This window comes from Coregonus lavaretus, assembly GCF_964263955.1.
Source record: "Coregonus lavaretus genome assembly, chromosome: 8".
Lineage (NCBI taxonomy): Eukaryota > Metazoa > Chordata > Actinopteri > Salmoniformes > Salmonidae > Coregonus > Coregonus lavaretus.
In genome coordinates, this window is record NC_139995.1 from 52,319,330 (window position 1) to 52,336,108 (window position 16,779).

General features: G+C 44.6%; 2 protein-coding genes across 2 annotated transcripts in view; one reads left to right on the forward strand and one right to left on the reverse strand.

Moving 5' to 3' along the window:
• The window catches only part of LOC311134319 (E3 ubiquitin-protein ligase rnf213-alpha-like), a 72,664-nt gene extending 63,282 nt beyond the window's left edge, over positions 1-9,382 (forward strand). Inside the window, 11 exon segments of the mRNA XM_084167964.1 lie at positions 3,730-3,824; positions 4,004-4,252; positions 4,364-4,493; positions 4,656-4,736; positions 4,920-5,100; positions 5,580-5,781; positions 5,954-6,031; positions 6,142-6,336; positions 6,641-6,733; positions 7,119-7,297; positions 7,915-9,382. Coding sequence (XP_084024090.1) covers positions 3,730-3,824; positions 4,004-4,252; positions 4,364-4,493; positions 4,656-4,736; positions 4,920-5,100; positions 5,580-5,781; positions 5,954-6,031; positions 6,142-6,336; positions 6,641-6,733; positions 7,119-7,297; positions 7,915-8,065 — 1,634 coding nt within the window. The 3' untranslated portion in view covers positions 8,066-9,382.
• Positions 9,383-13,217: 3,835 nt separating this feature from the next.
• The window catches only part of LOC311134087 (protein phosphatase EYA2-like), a gene marked incomplete at its 5' end in the record, with an annotated part of 67,263 nt that continues 63,701 nt past the window's right edge, over positions 13,218-16,779 (reverse strand). Inside the window, 5 exons of the mRNA XM_084167677.1 lie at positions 13,218-13,647; positions 14,168-14,268; positions 14,744-14,865; positions 15,880-15,994; positions 16,204-16,364. Coding sequence (XP_084023803.1) covers positions 13,567-13,647; positions 14,168-14,268; positions 14,744-14,865; positions 15,880-15,994; positions 16,204-16,364 — 580 coding nt within the window. The 3' untranslated portion in view covers positions 13,218-13,566. The remainder of the gene's footprint in view (positions 13,648-14,167; positions 14,269-14,743; positions 14,866-15,879; positions 15,995-16,203; positions 16,365-16,779) is intronic.

Here is a 16,779-nt window from a genome sequence, read left to right on the forward strand (position 1 = left end):
CCACAACGACCAGTATAGTGGTGTTCCCCTGTGAAGGAGGAAGGTCAGTAATGAAATCCACCGAGAGGTGAGACCATGGTCGTTGTGGAACGGGCAGGGGTAGTAACTTACCCCTAGGCAGATGTCTAGGCGCCTTACACTGGGCGCACACCGAGCAGGAGGAAACATAAACCCTCACATCCTTCGCCAACGTGGGCCACCAGTACTTGGCACTAAGACAGTGCACTGTCCGGCCGATACCAGGATGTCCAGAGGAGGGTGACGTGTGAGCCCAATAGATCAATCGATCCCGAACCTCGAGCGGAACGTACTTCCGACCCTCAGGGCATTGCGGTGGACTAGGGTCGGTGCGTAACGCCCGCTCGAGTTCAGCATCGACCTCCCACACTACCGGTGCCACCAGACACGACTCCGGCAGTATGGGAGTGGGCTCCACGGACCTCTCCTCCGTGTCATACCGCCGAGACAGCGCATCTGCCTTACCGTTCTGTGACCCAGGGATGTACGTGATCTTAAATGTAAACCTGGTCAAGAACATATTCCATCTTGCCTGGCGAGGGTTCAGCCTCCTCGCTGCCCGGATGTACTCCAGGTTACGGTGGTCCGTCAAAATGAGGAAAGGGTGTTGAGCCCCCTCAAGCCAGTGCCTCCACACCTTTAGGGCCTGTACCACGGCTAACAGCTCCCTGTCCCCTACGTCATAGTTCCGCTCTGCCGGACTGAGCTTCTTAGAATAAAAAGCACAGGGGCGGAGTTTAGGTGGCGCGCCAGACCGTTGTGAAAGCACGGCTCCTAGACCGGCCTCTGACGCGTCCACCTCTACCTGGAACGGCAAAGAGGGATCCGGATGCGCCAGCACCGGGGCCGAGGTAAACAGGTCCTTCAGCCTCCCAAACGCCCTGTCCGCCTCGGCCGACCACTGCAGACGCACCGGACCCCCCTTCAAAAGAGACGTGATGGGAGCTGCCACCTGTCCAAAACCCCGGATAAACCTCCTGTAGTAATTTGCAAACCCCAAAAACTGCTGCACCTCCTTCACAGTGGTTGGTGTTTGCCAATTACGCACGGCCGACACCCGGTCTACCTCCATCTTCACCCCTGACGTAGACAACTGATACCCCAAAAAGGAGACCGACTCCTGGAAAAACATACACTTCTCTGCCTTAACATACAGGTCGTGCTCCACCAGCCTCCGCAACACTCGGCGCACCAGGGCCACATGCTCGACACGGGTAGGCGAGTACACGAGAATGTCATCTATGTACACAACCACCCCCTGCCCCTGCATGTCCCTGAAGATCTCATCCACGAATGATTGGAAAACTGACGGAGCGTTCATCAACCCGTATGGCATGACCAGATACTCGTAATGGCCCGAGGTGGTACTAAAGGCTGTCTTCCATTCATCGCCCTCCCTGATGCGCACCAAGTTGTACGCGCTCCTGAGATCTAATTTAGTGAAGAAGCGCGCCCCATGCAATGACTCAGTCATGGTCGCAATCAGCGGGAGTGGATAACTGTACTTCACCGTAATCTGATTGAGACCACGGTAATCGATGCACGGGCGCAAACCACCATCCTTCTTCTTCACAAAAAAGAAACTCGAGGACGCAGGGGAAGTGGAAGGCCGTATGTATCCTTGTCTCAGAGATTCGTCTATGTAGGTCTCCATAGCTTTTTTCTCCTCTTGAGACAGAGGATACACATGGCTCCGTGGGAGCGCAGCTCCTGCCTGAAGGTCTATCGCACAATCTCCCTGCCTATGGGGCGGCAACTGCGTCGCCCTCGACTTACTAAACGCAATAGCCAAATCCCCATACTCAGGGGGAACGTGCAATGCGGGCACCTGGTTTGGACTCTCCACCGAGGTAGCCCCTACGGAAACGCCTAAACATCTACCCACACACTGGGCAGACCACTCCATCAGAGCCCTCTCCTGCCACGAAATAGATGGGTTATGGGTACTCAACCAGGGCATGCCCAGCACCACCGGATACGCAGGAGAGTCAATCAGAAATAGCTGAATCATCTCCTGATGACCCCCCTGCGCACACATCCTAAGTGGCGCAGTGACCTCCCTGATCAAGCCCGCACCCAACGGACGACTATCTAGGGCATGAACGGGGAAAGGGACATCAACAGGAAGAAGGGGAATCCCTAAAGCTAAACAAAACTTATTATCAATAAAATTCCCAGCCGCGCCTGAATCTACCAGCGCCTTATGCTGGGAATGAGGTGCTACCTGTGGAAAACGCACAGGTATACAGAAATGTGCAACAGAGAGCTCTGGGTGAGTGGGGCGCCTACTCACCTGGAAGGAATCCCCAGTGCGGGACCTGTCGTCCTCTCCCCTAGGAGGCCATCCCCAGCACCTAGCCGCGGTGTGTCCTCCCCGACCACAGTTGGTGCAGGGGATGGACCCCCTAGTAAGCCGACCCCTCCTCTCTCTAGCGCCAGCGCCACCGAGCTCCATGGGGCACGGCTCGGAGGCGCTGGAGGGTGAAATGGACGGACCCCCCTCGGGACGTCCGCGGGTAGCTAGCAGGTTATCCAGCCTGATGGACATGTCGACCAACTGGTCGAACGTGAGGCTGGTGTCCCTACAGGCCAGCTCCCGACGGACGTCCTCTCGTAGACTACATCTGTAGTGATCGACGAGAGCCCGATCATTCCACCCTGCATCTGCCGCTAGAGTACGGAATTCGAGGGCGAACTCCTGAGCACTCCTCCTCCCCTGCCGGAGGAAGACCAGACGCTCCCCCACCGCTTTCCCCTCCGGGGGATGGTCAAACACCGCCCTGAAGCGGCGGGAGAACTCCTCGTAGGTTATGGTGTCCGCGTCGATCCTCCTCCACTCCGCGTTGGCCCATTCCAACGCCTTCCCGGACAGGCAGGAGATCAGGGCGGACACGCTCTCATGTCCCGAGGGCGCCGGGTGCACGGTGGCCAGGTACAGCTCCACCTGGAGAAGGAAACCCTGGCACCCAGCCGCGGTTCCATCGTAAGCCCTCGGGAGCGAGAGTCGGACTCCTCGGGGTTCCGGTGCGGGAATAGGCTGACTGGCCGATGGTGCTGGCAGGGCGGGTGGCGGTGGAGGCGTCCCCCAGCCTCGGATGGTGGTGATCACCTCCTGCAGTGCGGTCCCCATCTGCAGGATCTGGTCACCTTGTTCCCGGACCCTGTCCTCCAGCGTCGCCTGGGCTGCTGCGGCTCCTGCTGATTCCATTTAAAAGGGTGTGTTATTCTGTCAGCGCGTGCTGTAGGTGGGTGCAGTGGTGGAATCAAACGCAGGACACAGACGGATAGTCCAACAGACTTTAGTGATCGCCAAACACGGCAATAGGTCAACTCTTGCCCGAAGGCGAAATACGCACGAAGGCGAACAAAACAAAAGCGCACAAACAGGTGCGTAAATACTCCCAACAGTGGAGGGAAGCTCAACCGAGCGAAATACAGGAATCACGCCCTATACACGAATGACAAAAATCAATAACACACAACACTAGACACACACAACGAGAAACTTATAGAACACTAATTAGGCTAAACAAGAACAGGTGTGACAACAAACAGACAAAAGCAAACGAACATGAAACATACAACGGTGGCAGCTAGTATTCCGGAGACAACGAACGCCGAAGCCTGCCCGAACAAGGGAGAGAGGCAGCCTCGGCCGAAACCGTGACAACCAGTAGCTACCTCATGGAGTATTTGTTTATTTGATTATAGGGCCTGCTGGCTATGATTCCCAACTCTCAACTAAAGAGGCCAGAAATACCTGGGAGACAACTGTTGCTGCTGACATCATCACTCCTCAGTTGAAGGTGAAACCTTCAGATAAAATTTTAAGTTAGCTATAGTTTGATTAAAGATATATTTGATTAAAGATATATTCCATCTATATTCCAAGTCAAAGATAAGATTGCACCTTTGAAAGGACAAAGAGTTTCACTTTGTGTGTGTGCGTCTATGTGTACGTACCTGTGTGTGTTTGACATCACAGCACCTTGACCAGCGGCTGAGAGAGGTGAATGCCACAATCAGAAATGACTCGCGTGTCTCCTCTAACTTCATCATGAGGGTGGCATTTGGGGATGAGTGTCCGTTGTCCTCCCTGCCTCGGGGCTCCCAGGTCCACTGTTCAGGAGTGTGGAGCTGCAGAGAGAGGGTGTCCCTACTCAGCCTCACCCACATCGTAGAGCAGAACGACGGAAAGGACAAGCTGCCTCTACTATGGAGGTTCCTACAGAAGGTAATCTGTCACGAAACCTGTGTTCTTCCTATTGTAAGTGGTAACATTTCAAAAATAGTTTCTGAGTGAGTCTTACTCACATGATTTCCATTAATTTTGGCGTTTTCGCAGGAGGCAGAGTTCCGGCTGGTAAAGTTCCTTCCAGATATCCTGGCCCTGCAGAAGAGTCTGGTGAAAAGGTTCCAGAAGTCATCAGACCTGATGAATGACTCCATTAGAGAGTTCATCCAGAAACAGTCAGGTAACGTCAACTGTCCATCAGAATGATCCATCCTTCGCACTATGCAGCATAGTTACCATCATATTATTCCCGATTGCCAATTTGAGACTAACTTATGAAAAGCAGAATTGAGTGATATAATTTATGGGATTTCGTTGTTTGTCAATCTATTTTGTCTAACAGCACCGATGAGAGTGTGCTATGAGAAGCGAATCCAGATCTTCCTGAATACATGGAACCTGCTCAGAGTGTCTGTAGCCACCAGTGAGTTACCCTTCTTTGAGTACAATCCCCTTTAAGACAGGACAAAGTTGGCCATACAACCGGAACATTGGCTCCCTATTCTCTGTATAGGGCCCCGGTTAAAAGTAGCGGACTATGTAGGCAATAGGGTACCATTTTGGACATAGCCATTTTCTTTATGTGTGTGTGTGTTTGGATATGCAGGTGAAATAAAGATCCCAGAAGAGTTCTGGAAGGAGGATTTGGACCAGGACAGTGACCTCCAGTACCTCCTGCCACGGCGCCAGGGTCCAGGCCTGTGTTCCACCGCTCTGCTCAGCCACCTGGTGGCCCTGCACAACGAGCTGCTGCACGCTGCGGACCGCCACACTGGGGAGGACACCAGGTACAGCACTGCCATGGAGCAACCGTAGAGAGGGAGAGGACCTCCTCAAAATCAAAGTCTAAGTGGACAGTTTACTTTTTTTAAAATGTGTTTTTACAATGACCCCTCCCACATCACCCACCCCCATCCCAAACAAACCCCCACCCACCCTAAGTCTAAACACAATAATGAAAATATATTTTTTTTAAGGTAGAATGAAAATGAGATATATTTGGACCTAACACTTGGTTTGTTTACTGCTCAGCCATCAGACAGGGATATAAAAAGGTATCAAACACAGGAGGTTGGTGGCACCTTAATTGGGGAGGACGAGCTCATGGTAATGGATGGAGCGGAATTAGTGAAATGGTATCAAATACATCAAATACATGGTTTCCATGTGTTTGATGCCATTCCATTCGCTCCGTTCCAGCCATTATTATGAGCCGTCCTCCCCTCAGCATTCTCCTCTGGTCTCAAGGTGCTTTCTGCTCCAACAGCTATAAGGTTAGCCTGCCAGAGCTGACAGATCTGCATGTGATCCGCTATGAGCTGGAGAAGGACCTGCTGCCCCTGGTGCTGTCTAACTGCCAGTACAGCCTGGAGCGAGGCAAGGAGACCCTGTCTGAGTACGACCTTCCCAAGATCCAGCAGCAGGTCCTAACCCGCTTCCTGCAGGGCAAACCCCTTATCACACTAACTGTGAGTCCTGGCTTCCAATTAAGGCCCCAGACCCTTTCCTCTTGTCCCCAGACCCTTTCCTCTTGTCCCCAGACCCTTTCTTCTTGTCTACCCTCTGGTGATTACAGATCTGAAACGACTGGATAGATGAAAGCAATACAGCACTTACTGAATCCAATGTGTTGACTTATAGGGAATCCCGACTCTGGTCACCAGACACGAAAGAGATTACGAAAGCATTTTGAAAACAGTGAAAGGAAAGGTGTCTCAGGCAAGTTATACTGTAGCATTATTATGACAGGTTTTTGTTGACACACCATTGTGACATCATGTGAATACATATCACATTTCAACGGCACAATATCATTGTTGTTTTCCCAGGAGCATCTGCCGTCCCTGACCCTCACAGCCCTGTCCAGGGATCTGGAGTCGTACAGCGAGGTGTGTGAGGCCCTGAAGGCCGTGGAGCTGGCTCTGGGCTTCCTGTCCATGACTGGGGGAGATGCCCACATGCCCCTGGTGCGTTACCTGGAGGACACGCTTAGGATGGGCGAGCAGACCGACCCACACTTAAAGGTGACCATGTTTATTTGATATTGTGTGTCAGATCGGTCAACATCAGCTAAAAAGAAATGCAGTACAGACTCGTAAGATACAAACCTAAGAGTCAGACTGCCCGGTCAACCGAACAGGCAAAGTTAAGAATTAACAACATTCCGATTTTTCGATCAACCTCCAATTCCCAATGTGTTCATATCTCTAAGGTCCTACTGGACCGGCATTCACAAGTGCTGCATTGTTCCCAGTGTACCAGTAATTGTGTCCAGTATTCAGTACATGTAGTCTAACGTGTATCTTCTGTGCTGTCCCAATACTTTAGGCTCTGGGCAGATGCAGTCTGAAGCACTGCGCTGCTCTGTGGCAGCTCCTCTCTTCCCTGAAATCAGAGAACATGCTGAAGAGTGTGAAGAGGGTAAGGCAGAGGTTCAGACCGACCAACAGCTTATCACACCTGTTGGACCAGGTCTCTCTTGAAAAATAGATTTGATCTCAATGAGAAAAAACCTGTATAAATAAAGGTTACATAAATATAAATAAAATCACACATACAGTAGTAATACATAACACAATCATCCTACAAATGACTTGCCGGCTCTATCATTGCAACCATGCTGAGAGATGTTTCAGTGTTTTTTACCCTAAACATATTACTTTGGTCAATTTTAAGTAGCGATTTGCACAGATGAGGAAGGGTAAATCCATAGCCATCCTTCGGATTGATTCCCAGCCATGCTGTGTGATACCACTGTTGGTCTGGAAAGCTCTGAGTTTGCCTTTTTCTTTCGCCCCTCTTGAAGGACCCATTCTCTGGGGTCTCAGCTGAGTACCAGAAGCACCTGGAGGAGGAGCAGAAGAAGCTGCTCCAGGGCTTCATCTCCAATGGGAACATCAACACCTGGCTGCTGGAGATGCACGAGTTCATCCTGCTGAACCTGGGGAGACCTCGTGCCTCGGATACCTACGGACCACACTGGAGGTGAGGACAGACAGCAGGCATGGGCGGGAACAGGGGCTACTCCCGAGGTCTTCCAATTCCAAACCATCATTGTAACTCTCATTTTCATGAATGGGGACATTTGCATTTTAAGTGCATGTGTGTTTATGATATGTTTTGTATGACATGTAGCTGCCAAACACATACATTAGCCTTGAATGTGAAGCCACATTCACAATGGAAGGGCAATGTAAAAAGAAAAGTTGCAGATCTAATGTCGAAGAAAGGCAGATGTGACTTCACATATTTTGCTGGTATTTGGTCCCCTTGACTGAACAACATTGTCACGTCTACTCCCGCCCCCCCATCTCCGGTGCTCAATGTCGCCAGTCTACTAACCACCGGTTCCGGCAACCCTCATTACGCACACCTGCGCGCCATCATGAGGATCACCTGGACTCCATCACTACCCTGATTACTTCCCCTTTATCTAGCATCACTCTTCAGGCAGTATTGGTTCAGTTTTCATGTCTCTTGTTTTTTTGTAATGCTCCATGTTAGTTATTATGAAACTCACCTGCTTCCTTACTCCCTGCGTTACACACACAGTTCTGAGGTCTGAGATCACAACACGTATTGTTTTCTTTCTCTTACTCTAGTGTCAAAGAGACATTGGCTGGATACATGGACCGCAAAGAACTACAACTCCCTCCTGACGTGGAGGCTTCCTTCCCTGACGAGATACTCCTCTCACAGATTGTGGAGACCTGGAAATTTACTGTGACTTCCAAACAGGAATGGATGATGTAATTGATTAACAGTCCACCTGAACGTGATTTGTAAAGGGCTACACTAGATCCTCTTTGAAATGTTAGAATAGATCACAAGTGCTTCTGATTTTTTGCTGAATAGATTTGTTATGTGCTTTCTCCAGTGATAGCACAGTATGTGCCCCACTGACACGCCATACTTGGATACTAAGAGGATTTATAACTGGTATGTGGAGAATCTTGCCTTTCTCCTTACAAAAACTGCCTTGAATGCAACTTTTTCTCAGGAAACATTCCGAATAAAAAATGTTTTGTCAGACTATGGGCTCGGTTCAATCCGTATCGCCGAAGTTCAGGGCAATAGCGCTTTACATTTAAAGCGTGCTACAGCGCTGGACTTCGGCGATACGGATTGAATCGATCCTTATGTTAACCAAACTGTGTTTACAGAATGTTTTGTGCAATCTTTTTTTTTTACAATGTTTATTTGGGGAGGAAATATTTTTTACATTATTTGAGAGACTAACTCCAGTGCAGTTTGTAACAGGATTATGTTTACCACAGTTTGAGAGACTAACTCCAGTGCAGTTTGTAACAGGATTATGTTTACCACAGTTTGATGTTATGCTCTTCACTTTTAGTCATTGTACTTTTAAATGGGTTTATATTTTGGGAGAATATTGGTGGTTGGTGTTACTTGAAAGTTAATATTTCCTAACATTATTGAGTTCAGATCAGAGCAGTAAGCATCCACTTGAGGGTGCTATTGGCCCACAGTCCTGACTATCTAAAATCAAGTTAGTTAAATACATGACCTAATCATTTTATCTGCTTGCGGGATACACACGATAACCTCCTCTGCAAAGTTATTATTTGGTTTGAATGTGTTTTGGTTGAATATGACTACATTATCTTCTTCCATTTGTCTTAAAAAAGATGTCCAATAATGACATCTTGAAATAATAGGGCTGGTCCTCACAGGATGTTTCAATGTCTGAAAAATGTCCATTCAATTAAGTGTGCGTATCTCAAGTATAAATTGAAACCTGAGTGACTCGAGTGGGTATTTGATGGGTGTTGCTGTATAACCAAAATGTTTGTTTTGCTCAATAATTCCAAACAATCCATCTTATGGTACAGTAGCTGGAAAAGGGGAAGTTGGTGATAGTCAGTTGGATAATATTACATTTTTTCTCAAGAGTGATGTTTCTCATGCCTTAGCTGGTCGTATACTCTTTGTTTACAGGCCTAGTTAACACCCTCATTTCACTAACTTGCCATTGCCAATGGGTCATATTTAATTTATTTGAAGGTTTGCTTACATAGCTTATAATTAATTAATAAACTGTTAATAGATGATTACGTGTATTCATTTAGCATGAGTAAATGTGTATACGTACAAACCATATTAGAAATAAGTGTTATATGTAAATCATTAATAACAGGCCTTGTATTATATATTATATAATCATATTCCTAATTTAATGGTTAACAAACTATCTAATAATGTTCATAAGTAGATCCTTAAATGACCTATTACCTGAAAATTCAGGAATACAGTTGAAATGTGTCGTCAGTGAGCAATTCAATCTTAATTAAGATACACTTTTCTCAGAATGTAATTAATTTATCTTTATTAATCTATTTTAATTGTCTGTCGAAACAATAAAACCTTATATACAAATCTAAGCTGAAAGACAGTGTAATAGCACATGCAAGTCCAAAGACTATCATACCATTTTCATTACATACAGGTTATATAGAAACATTCATGGAGAAAGATTACAACAAATGTACACCCAGCAACTTATGAAGCAGAAAATGTGTTCCTTAATAAAAAGATTCAATCGCTAGACTAAGTCCTCTCCAAGACAAATGTATATGCTTAAAAATACATTTCACAAGGTATGGATATTTCTTAAGTTAAGTATTTGATTTTTCCTGTGCTTTGTCAAAGGGTTGCTTAGTTTCCACATCCATTAATTAAGATATTGTTCATTTTAGTAATGCTGTTGGTCTCTGTCTGTCTGTCTGTCTGTCTGTCTGTCTGTCTGTCTGTCTGAAAATCTTGGCATAGCTGCTCTTACCAATTTATATTTTCATTTCAAAGAAGGGCATGGAATGGGTAACATAATTGACTTTTCATTTTTGGTATAATAGATAACATTAAAAAGTCATCATCCAGAAGCGGTATGGCACCTTCAGTAGGGTTGGAAGTATTTTGTCCAGTTTATATAATATTTTGTCAGGTTTATATAGACTGCATAAGTGTGGTTGTTGCAAATTAATAGAATATTAAATTAAATTATTAATGACATACGGTGCCTTGAAAAAGTATTCATCCCCCTTGGCGTTTTTCCTATTTTGTTGCATTACAACCTGTAATTTAAATAGATTTTTATTGGGATTTCATGTAATGGACATACACAAAATAGTCAAAATTGGTGAAGTGGAATGAAAAAAATAACTTGTTTAAAAAAATAAAAATAACGGAAAAATGGTGTGTGCATATGTATTCACCCCCTTTGCTATGAAGCCCCTAAATAAGATCTGGTGCAACCAATTACCTTCAGAAGTCACATAGTTAAATAAAGTCCACCTGTGTGCAATCTAAGTGTCACATGATCTGTCACATGATCTCAGTATATATACACCTGTCCTGAAAGGCCCCAGAGTCTGCAACACCACTAAGCAAGGGGCACCACCAAGCAAGCGGCACCATGAAGACCATAGAGCTCTCCAAACAGGTCAGGGACAAAGTTGTGGAGAAGTACAGATCATGGTTGGGTTATAAAAAAATATCTGAAACTTTGAACATCCCACGGAGCACCATTAAATCCATTATAAAAAAAATTGAAAGAATATGGCACCACAACAAACCTGCCAAGAGAGGGCCGCCCACCAAAACTCACGGACCAGGCAAGGAGGGAATTAATCAGAGGCAACAAAGAGACCAAAGATAACCCTGAAGGAGTTGCAAAGCTCCACAGCAGAGATTGGAGTATCTGTCCATAGGACCACTTTAAGCCATACACTCCACAGAGCTGGGCTTTATGGAAGAGTGGCCAGAAAAAAAGCCATTGCTTAAAGAAAAAAATAAGCAAACACATTTGGTGTTCGCCAAAAGGCATGTGGGAGACTCCCCAAACATATGGAAGAAGGTACCCTGGTCAGATGAGACTAAAATTGAGCTGTGGGGATGTTTTTCATCGGCAAGGACTGGGAAACTGGTCAGAATTGAAGGAATGATGGATGGCGCTAAATACAGGGAAATTCTTGAGGGAAACCTGTTTCAGTCTTCCAGAGATTTGAGATAAGGACGGAGGTTCACCTTCCAACAGGACAATGACCCTAAGCATACTGCTAAAGCAACACACAAGTGGTTTAAGGGGAAACATTTAAATGTCTTGGAATGGCCTAGTCAAAGCCCAGACCTCAATCCAATTGAGAATCTGTGGTATGACTTAAAAGATTGCTGTACACCAGCGGAGCCCATCCAACTTGAAGGAGCTGGAGCAGTTTTGCCTTGAAGAATGGGCAAAAATCCCAGTGGCTAGATGTGCCAAGTTTATAGAGACATACCCCAAGAGACTTGTAGCTGTAATTACTGCAAAAGGTGGATCTACAAAGTATTGACTTTGGGGGGGGGGGGGAATAGTTATGCACGCTCAAGTTCTCAGTTGTGTTGTCTTATTTCTTGTTTGTTTCACAATAAAAAATATTTTGCATCTTCAAAGTGGTAGGCATGTTGTGTAAATCAAATGATACAACCCCCCCCAAACTCCATTTTAACTCCAGCTTGTAAGGCAACAAAATAGGAAAAATGCCAAGGGGAGTGAATACTTTCGCAAGCCACTGTATCATAGGGCAATGAACTATGAATTATATGTTATGGTGACGTCAGGAAATTGATGCTATCTCATCTGAATTTTTTTATAATTGTCGCTGGTAAGTTTTTCTCAAATCTTTTCCCATTTATTTTGTTAGGTCTCAGCTCATAATATTAGACTATTAATTCATCAATAACCTGCTAAATGAGACAGATCTACTTTTGGGGCCGTAGTTACACTATAAAATCACATTCTATCAAAAAAGCCATGTGAAAAGATTGAGTCAAGGTAGGATCTAGCTATCTCTAATAACTTGTTGGTAATGTCCAATTCTCATTCATAACCGTTCTTTTATACTGAACAAAAATATAAATGCAACATGTAAAGTGTTGGTCCCATGTTTCATGAGATGAAAATAAATTATCCCAGAAATGTTCCATACGCACAAAAAGCGTATTTCTCTCAACTGTTGTGCACAAATTTGTTTACATCCCTGTGAGTGAGCATTTCTCCTTTGCCAAGATAATCTATCCACCTGACAGGTGTGTAAAATCAAAGAAGCTGATTAAATATGATCATTACACAGGTGCACCTGTGATGGGGACAATAAAAGGCCACTAAAATCTGCAGTTTTGTCACACAATGTGCTGAGGAGTATTTCTGTCTGTAATAAAGCCCTTTTGTGTGGAAAACTCATTCTGATTGGCTGGGCCTGGCTCCCAAGTGGGTGGGCCTATGCCCTCCCAGGCCCACCCGTGGCTGCGCCCTTGCCCAGTCATGTGAAATCCATAGATTAGGGCCAAATGTGTTTATTTAAATTGACTGATTTCTTTATATAAACTATAACTCAGTAAAATCGTTGAAATTGTTGGGTGTTGCGTTTATATTTTTGTTCAGTGTAGGTTTCTTATCTTAAAGGGCAATTCCACCACTTTTCAGCCTAATTTTCATTATTTCCAGCACAATACCAGTGTCTACATACAGTGCGTGAAAACTGTGCATTTCTACGTTTTGTAGAAACAAATAAAGTTAAAAGGTTCTACCCGATGACATCATCAAAAGTTAAAACGCTTAAAGAATAGTGATTTTCAAACACTGTGAGATTCGCGGTGACGTGGGGAGCAAGAAAATATCCTCCCTCTGGCTAGAAACTCGTTGCAGGTTTAGAAAATCACAGTTTTTCTTCCTTTTTATCCTAGCCTGTGCTACAGAGAAGCATTTTTAGGACCTTTCTTCTTAACTTTCGACCACAGAAAATAATAAGAAACTCAGTTTTCACATATCTAGACTCTGGTATGGTGCTGGAGATAATGAATATGAGGTTGAAAAGTGGTGGAGTTGCCATTTAACAATGTCCTCTTATCTATCCCATTCCTAATAATAAGAAACGTCACAACAAACAACAAACAAACAAAACAAAACTATTCATCCTCCACGTAAGGACAAAATGCACCTAGATCATTATTTTCAGTGTAACGCTGTAAAGTTGAAAAGTGGGATAACTTTCATGTAAAAGTCTCTGTGTAAAAGGATGAAAGCAGTAATATTTCCAGTAACAATTGCGATTCCCTGCAGATACAAAGATTGGTCCCTTATTCTTGGCTTTTGTATTGTGGTGAATCGTCGCCGACCTCAACCCCAATTGGTCCATTGGACAGGAAGTGGCATCACCAGGCAGGAAGTGGCTAAGAGCATGATGGGATAGTGCCCACTAGAGGTAGTCCAGCTCCAGTGCATGACTCAGAGCCTCCAGGTCAGGCCGACACGACACTCTCCAGAAGGGCATGTTCTTCTGCAAGACACAAATTGACATGTTGAAAATGTGGAACACTGGCTAAACCAGCTAGCTAGTGTAATTAGCTAGCTAACATTGTTCAGTGAGCCACGCTCAAGTTACCCAAGCTCAGCGAGCTAATACATTCTTGGTCCCCTGTAGCTCAGTTGGTTGTGCATGGCGCTTGCAACGCCATGGTTGTGGGTTCATTTCCCACGGGGGGCCAGTATGAAAAATGTATGCACTCACTAACTGTAAGTCGCTCTGGATAAGAGCATCTGCTAAATGACTAAAATGTTATGGCGTGTGGGAGAGGGTACAAACCCCAGTCACTGGTCACACTAATACCAAACACGATTCCATGCATTAGGATATAAAACATTATTTTGGTTTTTCAAATGAAGAAAACGCTTCAAATAATATGTGTGGGGGCATATTAGATTTGATCTGACGTCTTTGCACTAGCATGAAAAATAAGGCAGGGGGAAATATGTTGTGTACCCACCCACCCCTTTTCCTCGTTATACGTGAGTCTCACCTTCTTGGCTACAGACTCCTCCTCCACTCCATCCCCTATTACCACGTACACCGCTCGCCGACCGAACCTCTGAGCCACACGCTCAAAGCAACTCTCCTTCCCTGGAGAGTTATTAAAAGTAACAAATAAGTGTTCAGATTATTACAAAATTAAGTGTTAATTAAGACTTTGTGAAACCGCTTACTACTGCTTAACTGTAATATTGTATACTACGTCTCAAAATACTAGGAATTTTTTATTTATTTATATATATTTTTTTACTTTAGTGGGACTACGTATGCTGCAATTCAGCTTTTATCTGCAGATGTGTACAATTCTAAAATAAACCTTACATTTATATAAAGTGTTAAATGGAAGTGTAAACAAATTAAAATAACACTTTTGGTAAAAATGTCAAGAAAGTAAACATAGATTGCACAATGCCAGCTAGCAGGTAGTAAACAGGCTTATATACAAATTGTTAAACATAACATAAACTGCTTTTTCAACCATGGTGTGAAAACAATCAACTCAACTGTATTCCTTCCCTAAAACGATGATAATCTATGCCATATTGAGTGTGGCACGCTGCCTCACCTGTCTTGGTGGCACTGTAGATATTCTCTATAGGGAAGGCTGAGCCCAGTCCGTAGAGCAGGACCTTGGACAGGGCTGGGATCAGCTGGGTGGTAGTCACCAGCACATTCACACAGTTTGGCCTGAAAACAGAGAAATGTCAACAAATGATCTCAATATGTCATACTAGCGTACCTGTAAACGTCCACTCATTGTGCTAACGCTTGTTAGCATTGGCTCGCGAAACTAACTCCAACTTCTTTCAAACTGCACACAGAGAGATATAAATGGTGTTTTACATTTTAGTCATTTAGCAGACGCTCTAATCCAGAGCGATTTACAGTTAGTGAGTGCATACATTTTCATACTGGCCCCCCGTGGGAATCGAACCCACAACCCTGGCGTTGCAAGCGCCATGCTCTACCAACTGAGCTATCCATGAGTTCATCTGAATCTGGGCAAGTAGGAAAATAGAATATCGCACTATCCCTTTAATACATTTGGAGTACCATCCATTTATCATTTTTATGGATTATCTACGAAGATCTCGTACCCAACTATATTATTCTGAGTGAACCTACTGTTTACATTGTTTACTGTTTTCAATCATAGATTGATTCGATTTTTGATTTGATTAGATTAGGATCTCTTTTAGTCCTCATTTGGACTAATCTTCCAAGAGTCCTTAAACAATACAATTTATAGTACAATCACATTTTCACATATAACACACTGTTAAAAACAGCAGACATAATACACTGCCATATTGACCAGATAAATACTCTGACAGATAGATTGTTTGAATGTATATATTGAAAGGTATCTGGTCTGCTCAGATAAATTATTTCATTTTTTTATTACTCTGAATCTAAATGTTATTTTGCCTATTTCTCTTGTCTGTCTGGATAACACATAGATGGTGGACAATCTATTCCTAGTATTGACTGAATGTCTGTCTCTTACCAACTGAATACTGTTGTTTATGGATTTTGGCCGTTTTAAATAGTGTACATTGTGAAATAAAAGGATGTTTTTTTCAATTATCTTGCTGATTGATGACCACCCAAGAGCATTGTGCATGACTACAACAGAATAATCATATCTCCACCTTAAAAAAATAGAGTGTCTAGGGCAGTTGAGAAGGGGGGTGTCCTAACCTGGAGTTTATGAGGGCCAAGGCCTTGAGAGCCTGGGTCAGCCACAGATCTGTTAGAACCTCCATCTCCCTGCGCAGCTGCAGCCACTCCTCCCGCTTGGGACTGCCCAGCAAACCTGACACAATCACAATCACACCCCAATTATTCATTATGATCATGGTTATACAGCATGAACAAATTCTACTTACATTGTGATTTTTATATCAGCTGACTGCCAGAGAAGATCACACACACACACACACACACACACACACACACACACACACACACACACACACACACACACACACACACACACACACACACACACACATCAGAACCTACCTCCCACGTTGTTCTTAAAGGTGTTGTAGATCTCCTTTACCCTCCGGTAGCGGAAGGCCAATTTCCTCATCCAGTCAGCCCCACCATGGACACCTGAGCCCAGACACAAAGTACCGGCCCCCGCAGGGCTCTGGAACCCATCCGTGCCAAAGTTGTAAGTGCTGGAAGAAAACAACCAAAAGAGAGCATTAAAGAGAAGCATGGTCCTGGGCTACAGTCAGATCAATGTACAACTCTGATTGATATTTGGTGGCCAGTGCCTGTACATACATGGAGTAGTATTACTGAAGTAGCTTGTGTAAAGAGTAATAGATAAATGCATTATGCAAAACATTTTCCAGTGTGAACCTGGATGGGAACAGACATTACATTTTTTACATCTAAAATCCTATAATAAAGAGCGAGGGTGAGACCATGCAAGGATAAAAAAGATTGAATTTGAAGTTTGTTATATCTAAGTGGGAGAACATGCAGTATGCACATCCAGTTAGGTTAATACATATTTTTGTGTGAAAAGAGTAACATGCCTGAAAGCACTAAAAAATGGGGAAGGATTGCACTCAAATATTCCTTTGA